Source organism: Lipotes vexillifer, unplaced genomic scaffold (genome assembly GCF_000442215.2).
Source record: "Lipotes vexillifer unplaced genomic scaffold, Lipotes_vexillifer_v1.1 scaffold1019, whole genome shotgun sequence".
In the NCBI taxonomy this organism is placed as follows: Eukaryota; Metazoa; Chordata; class Mammalia; order Artiodactyla; family Lipotidae; genus Lipotes; species Lipotes vexillifer.
In genome coordinates, this window is record NW_006776835.1 from 922,490 (window position 1) to 931,294 (window position 8,805).

An 8,805-nucleotide genomic window follows, 5' to 3' on the forward strand; every position below is an offset into this window, starting at 1 on the left:
CCCTACACCCCCAGGGATGCAGGTTTAAAGTTAGATTAAATGAGATGCCAAGAAAATAAAGAACTGGGAGGTTCCTTGCACACCTCCCTCTTGAGGCAGTCTACTCTCATGATCTGGCCTGAGGGGCAGGGATGTCTGGAGCTCTCCCTCCTATGAACATGTTTGCCCTCCTCCAGGGGCCTTCTGGAGAGCATCTTCACCTTGAGAGAGGATTGCCCAGACAGTCTCATGAGGAAGACATCTTTAAGCAGGGTGAGTTCATCTGAGAGCAGGGAAAGCTGAAATCAGTCCCTGGGGAAGGGAAAGGGGCTGCAGGTGGTGGGGATGCCTCAGCAGTGTAAGTTGAGGGGCGGGGTCAGAGAGGAGAGTCCCAGGAGAGTGTACAGAAGAAATAACTGCATCTCCAAGACATCTTCAAGAGCCTGGCTCTGGAGGATGATGGGGGATTCATCTCTGGGCAGAAGCCCTGGTCCTTCTTGCACCCTGAGAGCAAATTCAGCCTCTTGTCAGTGGCTGCAGGCTCTGCGCAGGAGACCAAGCTCAACCAGAGACATGCCCACCTGTGTAGCTCAGGACTCCTTCCCTGGTGGCTGTGCTTGTTGTCCAGGGGTGGCCGCAGTGGTCCTCCTGGCCAGCTGCTCCCAGCTCCACCTTCAGTGACTAGCCTCCCTGGTTCCCACTGGTTCCCAAGCCTGGGTTTCTGGGCTTCATATCAATCAGTTCTTTGAGTTAGGCTTCTGTTCTGCCACCTTCCTTTCCCGCTCAAGTTATCTTGACTTGGGAACACCCTGATCCTTGAATGGCACCACATTTAAAAGCCCCCATGCTTGCCCACTTGTGTGTGTGTGGTCACCCTGATGGGCTTGGCTTCTCCTAAGACTGTCTTGTATTTGGGGCAGAGGAAAGGGTTCATGCCACAGAAAAAGTTGACTCCTCAGGGTCAGGAAGGGTGGTGGCAAGTGCAAGACAGGCAGGGGTCATCCAGGGGGCCCGGCTGGCACCCCTCTAAGCCCCCACATCTTGTTTGCCAAAGGAGCCAGTGTAGGAACAGGCAGGACTGTGCTCTACGGACACCACGGTGATGATAGCCATTAGTCATCATAAATTTTATTTATTTATTTTGGCTGTGTTGGGTCTTCGTTGCTGCGCGTGGGCTTTCTCTAGTTGCGGTGAGCGGGGCCTGCTCTTCGTTGTGGTGCGCGGGCTTCTCATTGCAGTGGCTTCTCTTGTTGTGGAGCACGGGCTCTAGGAGCACAGGCTTCAGTAGTTGCGGCACATGGGCTCAGTAGTTGTGGTGCACGGGCTTAGTTGCTCCGCGGCATGTGGGATCTTCCTGGACCAGGGCTCGAACCCGTGTCCCCTGCATTGGCGGGTGGATTCTAAACCACTGCGCCACCAGGGAAGTCCCATAAATGTTAATAACAGCTACTGATTGACCTCCTGCCATGTGGCTGGCCTTTCTCCCAACAAACCTATGTGGATGTCAGTTACCACCTGCACTTTATAGGTAAGGAAACCCTCTCAGAGAGGTTGTGTAACATGCCTAAAGTTGCACAGCTGGTGAGTGGTAAAACCAGGATGGAAAGCCAGGTCTCTCCCCGATCTATAACCATCAGTCAAATTCTCCACAGGCTGTGCCTCCTCCACGAAGCCCACCGTGAATGTCTGAGGCCCTGTAGCCCCTCTGAAACACCATGGCACTGAGCCCCCATTTAAGCAGACACTCACTGAGCACCCAATCTTTGTGCGCTGGAGCCTCTGCTGGCTTTTGGGAGACAAGGACAAACACCTTCAAGCACCCGAGATCTCACATCCCCTAGCAACCAGTATGGTTTCCGCCTTCTTGAGGTCTCCCACCATTGGCAATTTTACATTTAACTAACCATTGCTCTCTAGAGCTGCCACTGCACACTTCCACTATAACCTGTATTTATCAGCCAAAACTGATAACCTTTTCACTCATAAGCAGTGAACCTTAATAGTCTTTGCCAGCCTATGAGGGCCTCTGAGCAATTTCCATCAGGCTTTTTGATCAGCTGAAGCTATGATCATCAGAACATCCAAGCTGGAGCCCCAGTAAGGCACAAAGTGAGAAAGTTTCAACCGAGGCCCCCAGCATTTTGACATTGTGACAGGCCCATTTCCCATCATGTGAATTCTGTAGTGTGTCCTCGTCAGACTGTTGGGTGACGGCAATTCGCTATGAGTTACCAACCTCAGGTAACTCAGCTTTGCCAAATAACCAGTGATACTAACAAAACCTCATATAAGGGTGCTCTGAGCTCAGCCATCAAGGCGTTAACAGACACCTCTGTGTGACCACGTATGAGGGGTGGGGTAGGGGTAGCACCTCGGAAAGGGTCAGCCAGTGCCCCAGGTAGGGGTTCTTAAAGGGAGCATAAGACTCAACTCACAGTCCTCACACAGTTCACAAGTTTATTTGTCCAAAATAAATACAGTCTGAGAACATCCATTTCAATACTCCTACACACGACTTCTTCACCGAAAGAGCAGCGTAAGATATAGACACACAGTTTGCAGTGCATGTTCTCAGGTTAGGCTCAGGAGGGTGTTTGCCCTGGCTTGTGCTGGGCTGGGTCTAGCTGTGAAGATCCCGCCCCCCGCCAGGTTCCCTTCTCTGCTTGGGACCTGAGTCCCCTGCCAGGACCCCTACAGCCTGTTCCTGCTCCTGGAGGACCTGCCATCTCTCCTCTCTGCAGCCTAAAGAGAGCGGCATTCACAACCGTGTGGCCCTGTGGCCAGCCCCTCGCAGAGAGCTCTCCTATAACACCAGCTACCGCTGCAGGCCCATTGCCAACTCCTGACCCTGGAAGCAGCTCACCCCGGGCAAGGGGAAAAACTGAGGCACAGCTGGCAGATGGATGGGAAGCACTCTCTCCTGAGCCCTGCCAGGAGGCTGAGAGCCCCTGATGAAGGGAGAAAGGGACATTCACTACCCTCCCCCAGGTATCCCCTGGGGCCTGGCCCACCAGGGAGCAGGAAGAGGGGGCGACCACCCTTTGTCTTCTCTTTGCAGATCAAAGGTTCGGGTCCACGTTCTCCTGGTCTGAGGCTGCCTCATCGTCATCTGGGGACTCCTATATCAGAGCCAGAGAAACCCAGTCATGGGCTTGTGCCACCCCCGAGTCATAGTCTGGGGGCCAGCATCTCCTTCCTCTTGCCCCTGCTGCCAACGGAGCCAGAGGAGGCTCTGCCACCCCCTCCCCATGGTCCTTTGGCGTTCCCTGTCCTAGCTCCCAGGCTGCCCACGGCCACATGGCCCACCATTGGGTGACTCCCTCTTACCAGGCTGAGGCCCCTGTCCTGCCGCAGGGTAGCATAGAAGTTCAGCACACGGGGGTCACAGCGAACCACCATGGGGTCAAAGTCCAACACACATAGGCCCTGCAGGCTGCGGGCCCGGGAAAGGGCCACATAGGCCTGGCCGCTGGCAAACACACGGCCCAGAGAGATCTCCACGCAATCCAGGGACATGCCCTGGGGGGTGGAGGGACAGGGCTGGAGCCAGCTCAGCCTGAATTCACTTGTGCCCAAGAACCTGACCCCATCTCCACAAGCCCAGCTATTGCCCCTGATCTCCTTGCCCAGTCCAGAGATTCTGAGTCAGAGAGACAGGATGATAGGTGTCTGAGTCGGGGGGTGTACAGGAAATACAGATCCAAGATAAGAGTAGAGAGATAAGGGTGAAAGGAAAGAGCTCAGGTCTGGGTCAGACAGGCATGGAAATGAATCTTGGCTCTGCAGGGCACTAGCTGTGTGACCTTGGACAAGTTACTTAACCTCTCTGAGCCTTGGTTTCCTCTTCTGTAAAACAAGAATGATTATTACAACTATACCTCCTACAGTTGTCGTAATATGTTAAAATTAACATATCCAATAGTGGCTCAGAAAATGGCAGGGCCCGAGATGACAGAGGGGACGTGTATGTGTCCAGGAAAGAGAGAGGAAGTGGGATGGGAAATGCACTAAAGAAAGGTTTATTCTACAGCTGGTCTGGAACTTTCCATCCAGGGCAAGTTCAACCCTCATAAAGCCTCTAAGACCCCCCCACCCTTCAACAAGCCCCAGGCCTATCCTGCCCCCATCCCCATACTCACCTGGCTCTTGTGGATAGATATGGCCCAGGCCAGCTGGAGGGGCAGCTGCTGCCGGCTGAGAAGCCGGCCCCCAGTGGCCTGCACCATCCAGCGGTCAGCACGGATGACCTCGGTGACTCCACACAGGAACCGCACCTGGGGCAGCCCTGAGGGAGTCGTGGAGAAGTCCCACCTTTCAGTCCCGCTTCAGGGCTCCAAGGTGAGGACAGGCCTCACCTTTCCATGCTAGTCTTTTCCTCTGCACACTAACCCCAGGGCCCTGCTGCAACCCCGAGCAGTAGGACTGCTCCCCTATCACTTACCTCTCCCCTCAGCTTCGAACCCAACTACTACCCCTCGGGCACCGTTTACCAGGCCCCGAGACACTGCCAAGTTCTTCACCAGCATCACCTGCGAGAGAAGGAAAACTGGAGGCAGGGACAGCAGGGCATCCCTACGCCTGGCCTCAGCTCCTGGGGTCGCTTCGGCGGATCTCTGAGGCTGGGCTCTGTCATGGAGGGGCACTGAGTCTGCTGGGGCCCCTGCGACAAACTGCTTTATTTCCTTAGGTCTCAGTTTCCCCTTGTGCCAAAGGGGAATGACATTTGCTCAGTTTGCCTCAGAAGGAGGGGGTAAAGAACAATAAGGTGACAGGGCACAATGACCATGTCTATTAGAGGGAATGTGTATGGACCTCAATCTTGAGGGATAGCCCTCTTCCAACCACTGTGCCTGCATTTCCCCCTAGGTGCCCTTTGGAACCTGAGAAAAGGATCCCACCCTCACCATTGTGGAAGGAAGGAGGATGCTCACAGTAGAGGCTACACTACAGAAGACAACTGAGTGCGGTAGGTATTTTACTCTGAATTTAGAGATGGGGAAACCCAGCTTCAGTGAAGGAAAGAGATTTGTCTAAAGCAACACTGCTTGGAGCTTCAGGTGGGGGAAGAGGAGGGCAGTGGAAAATGGAAAGAAGGAAGGTGGCTGGGAACAGGAGGGAAGAAGTTTGCTATGGTCTCAGCTGGGTCCTCTGGCTGTGGAGCAGCTCATGCAGAGGGGCTATAGGATCAGGGAGGCCGACACTCCCAGGGTCTAGGCCCTGCTTCCCACTCACCTGAGCCCCCAGCTTTAGCTGAAGGAGCTGGCTAACGGGACATTGGGCATCCAGGGTCCGGGCTTGCTCAGGGTCACTGTCCATGGCCTCAAAGCTGTGTACCTCACCTGGGAAAAGAGAGTTGCGCAAACAGATTACAAGTCACTGACTTGTGGCTCAATTTCCAAAAAAACACATGTTAGACCAGGGCATGGAGAGAGGTAGTGAGCACAGCTCAAACCTAGCTGGGGCTCTGGAATCAGAGGCCTGGGTTCAGGTCTCATTTTTAGTGTTTACTGGCTGAATGACTTTGACCCAGGAAAGGTCACATCTCTCAAAGACACAATTACATCTGCAAATGTAAGGGACTTTATGGTCACAGAGGCTGGGACCGAGATATCTAAATGACACCAAGGGCCCAGGCTGCCTCGGGGGCCATGCCTGCCTGATGGCCTCTCCCAGCTGGTTTGGCCCAGCCCCAGCTCCCTGCTCACCTGGTAGTTTCTGCAGCTGCCTCTCGTTGGTAAGGGCCACATCATCCTGGTGGGTGCAGAGCCTCGTGGCCACAATCCCATCTCGCCCCACCCTGTGGGCAGCCGTGGCCCGGAGCTGGCGGGTGACCTCATCTGAGCACCTGCGGAGGCCAGCTATCAGGGAGGAGCCTACCTGAACACCAGGGAAGGCGGGGCACATGGATGATATGGCCCATGCAGCAGGCCGTGGACCAGGCTTGGGGACTGGATGGGGCACCAGGGCAAGATTTGCTGGTTCGCCAAGCTGGCCAACTTGTTCCTTCCTCACTTGGACCCCAGACATGGAGGATGAGCACAGGGGTGGTGCTTGGCTGTGATCGTGGGCAGGCACCCTTCCCTGTGTCTGCCCCCGGGCTGGAGCTAGCCGCTCTCCTGAGGAAGTTAGATATGAGGAGTGAGCATAGGCCAGAGATTTAGAGACCGAGGTGAGGCTCTGATGTTGATACCCTGTAATACTGGTACCCTATAATCAGATTGGCCTCCAAGCTACAATTTTCTAGCCCCTTGCCTGCTGCCTTAGGGGGAAAAAACAATCTAGCCTGTGTTTCTATTCTCCCCATTTCAAGCCTTCCTCCAGGGAAGCCTGGGTGCTGCAGCAACTCGAGAGGAGGGGGAAGAAGTTGGGAACACCTCTCACTGCTCTGCCACTCAGCCTTTCTCTTGTCCCCCACACTTGCTGGTGTATGCTGTGCACCTTCCTACCTGCCTCCTGTCCCCAGGCATAGAAAGCCCCTCACCACCGCCACCTGCTTCCTTCATCCCATCCCAATCTGACCTGGGTCCCAAGACCCAGCTGCGGTCCATATCTTCTGCCCTCCTGGCTTCCTTTCCACTCCCAAGTTAGAGTACCTGTAGCATTCCAACCTTTTGTCCTAGCTGGGGTGGGATCATGTCTGCAACCTCCTCTCCCCCACCAAGTGGCCGCACAGGCTCAAAGAGTAGAAGGAACTTGGGTTTTAGAGTCAGACCTGAGTTCAAATCCTAGCTCAGCCACTTACTAGCCATGACTTTGGACAAGTCACTTCACCTCTTTGAACCCCAGTTTCTGCATCTGTAAAATGGGAGTGTTAACATCTCTGAATAACTCTTGTGTCTCCATCTGCCCATAATTCCCTGAGATGTACTCTGTGCCAGGCCCTGTGCTGGATGATAGGGACCCAACCCTGGGGGAGGCTGGGCCCTAGTGCTCACAGAGTGACCATCCCCAGTGGGGCCATGAAGCATTTCTTTCCCTTCTCTGGGTTCCTGTGCTCCTCTCTGACCCACGCTTGGATCCGCATCCCACGGCCCCTTCTCTATCCACCAGGGCCCACCTGCCCAGCCGCACAGCTTGCAGCAGAGAGATGAAGGTCTTGTCTGTCTGCCTCCACACCTCGGTCAGCTCCAGGGTCACTGGGACACATCTCCTCCAGCTCTTGGCCTGGTGGGGGCAAGGTGGGGCGTCAGGGAGCAGAGCAGACCCCTATAGGGGTTAGGGCCAGAGGGTGAGTGCTACCTGGAAGCAGAACTGCGGGGGCTGGGATCCCTTGGTTACAGGCGGCAGCTGCAGGAAGTCCCCACAGATGATGAGCTGGATCCCTCCAAATGGCTTGTTCTGCTGCCGGACAGCTCTGGAGAGGAGGATGTGGTGCTTTAGGTGCTGGGGTGAGCGAGTTCCACATGGAAGACCACCAGAACCCAGTCCTCACTGCCCATACTGACCTGGCCACGGCTTCCAGCTTATCAAATAGGTCTGCTTCCACCATGGAGATCTCATCAATGACTAGCCGCTGGCAGTTCAGCCAGCCCTGCCGCACACCTGGCCGCTGGGCCAGGGCCACACACTGGGCCAGGGGAGCCTGGCCCGAGCCAATGCCTGTGAGTGACACTATTCAGCCTGGGCTGAGATCCCAGCCCTGTCTCAACCCTGACCTCCCCTCTCTTCCCACCTGCCTGGCTTGCTCCCAGCTTAAGTCCCAGAGGCTCTCACTTACCTGCAAAGGCATGGAGGGTAGTACCCCCGATGTGGCAGGCTGCCACCCCCGTGCTGGCAGTGGCCACAGTGCCTGTGGGAGGCAGTGAGCCCAGGATACGCTTCAGCAGATAAGTCTTCCCCGTCCCTGGGCAGAAGGCAAAGTCAGGCCCATTTCTCCTCCATCCTAGCACACCACTGTCCTCCCCACACCCACTCTGCCCCCCACTACCTGCACTCCCAGTGAAGAAAATGCTCCGGCCTTTCAGGACAACCCTCAGCACAGCAGCCTGTTCCCTGGAAAGCTCTGGTTTGGTGGGGGGCAAGCTCAGCTTCTTCACAGGCAGGGGCCACCTTGGGACTTCCTGGGGGGATAGGGCTGTCTCAGGGCCTCCCCACATTCCCTAGGCATTGTCCCCTCCCTTCTTGGCCTGGTAGCCCTTTGTGTCTCTGCTGGCTTCTCTCCTTGGAGCCCTTGGGCAGCCTCGGTTCACCTGGAGATCTTGCCAGTAACCACAGGGGTCCAGGTCTCTCCTTGAGGAAGGGACCGAGGCTGGATCTCCACTGACTCCTGGTGCCCTGAAGACCCCAGTGTGCAGGTCCAGATTCTCCTTCAGCTTTCTCCCCTGGGTTCCCTAACTCTCCTGATTCTCTTACCCATCCTTCCTTCTCACTGCCCTTCCTGTCACAGATGTGTCTCTCTTGCCTCAAAACACCCAAGCAAAACCCTGCCTAGCCAGGGCGCCTTCTTGCCACATCTCCTTCTTCTCACCAGCTTGTCTCAAACCTCTGTGGTCTGTGATCCATCTGTTCCAGTTCCTGAACACTGTCAGACCCACCAGACTTTGTCCCCCTATCTGACTGGACCTGTTGGCTGCCCCTACACAGCTGACCGCTTCGTTCTCTCCAAAACCTCCTCTACTCCTCCAGGGCGACCAGGTTCCCACTTTTCTTCTGAAGCACCTTCTCTGCTTTCTCTCTCTCTCTCTTTTTTTTTTTTTTTTTTTTTTGCGTACGCGGGCCTCTCACTGCTGTGGCCTCTCCCGTTGCGGAGCACAGGCTCCGGACGCGCAGGCTCAGCGGCCATGGCTCACGGGCCCAGCCGCTCCGCGGCATGTGGGATCTTCCCGG

At 55.6% G+C, this 8,805-nt stretch overlaps 1 protein-coding gene across 1 annotated transcript in view; it reads right to left on the reverse strand.

Annotated features, from left to right (window-relative positions):
• Positions 1–2,938: 2,938 nt before the first annotated feature.
• Positions 2,939–8,805, reverse strand: part of PIF1 (PIF1 5'-to-3' DNA helicase) — a 7,674-nt gene continuing 1,807 nt past the window's right edge. Inside the window, exons 3-13 of the mRNA XM_007450709.1 lie at positions 7,907–8,039; positions 7,697–7,822; positions 7,425–7,578; positions 7,219–7,333; positions 7,037–7,143; positions 5,685–5,824; positions 5,212–5,318; positions 4,421–4,508; positions 4,119–4,264; positions 3,307–3,498; positions 2,939–3,098 (exon numbers count right to left, since the gene is read on the reverse strand). Of these exons, the coding sequence (XP_007450771.1) occupies positions 3,039–3,098; positions 3,307–3,498; positions 4,119–4,264; positions 4,421–4,508; positions 5,212–5,318; positions 5,685–5,824; positions 7,037–7,143; positions 7,219–7,333; positions 7,425–7,578; positions 7,697–7,822; positions 7,907–8,039 (1,368 nt within the window). The 3' untranslated portion in view covers positions 2,939–3,038. The remainder of the gene's footprint in view (positions 3,099–3,306; positions 3,499–4,118; positions 4,265–4,420; positions 4,509–5,211; positions 5,319–5,684; positions 5,825–7,036; positions 7,144–7,218; positions 7,334–7,424; positions 7,579–7,696; positions 7,823–7,906; positions 8,040–8,805) is intronic.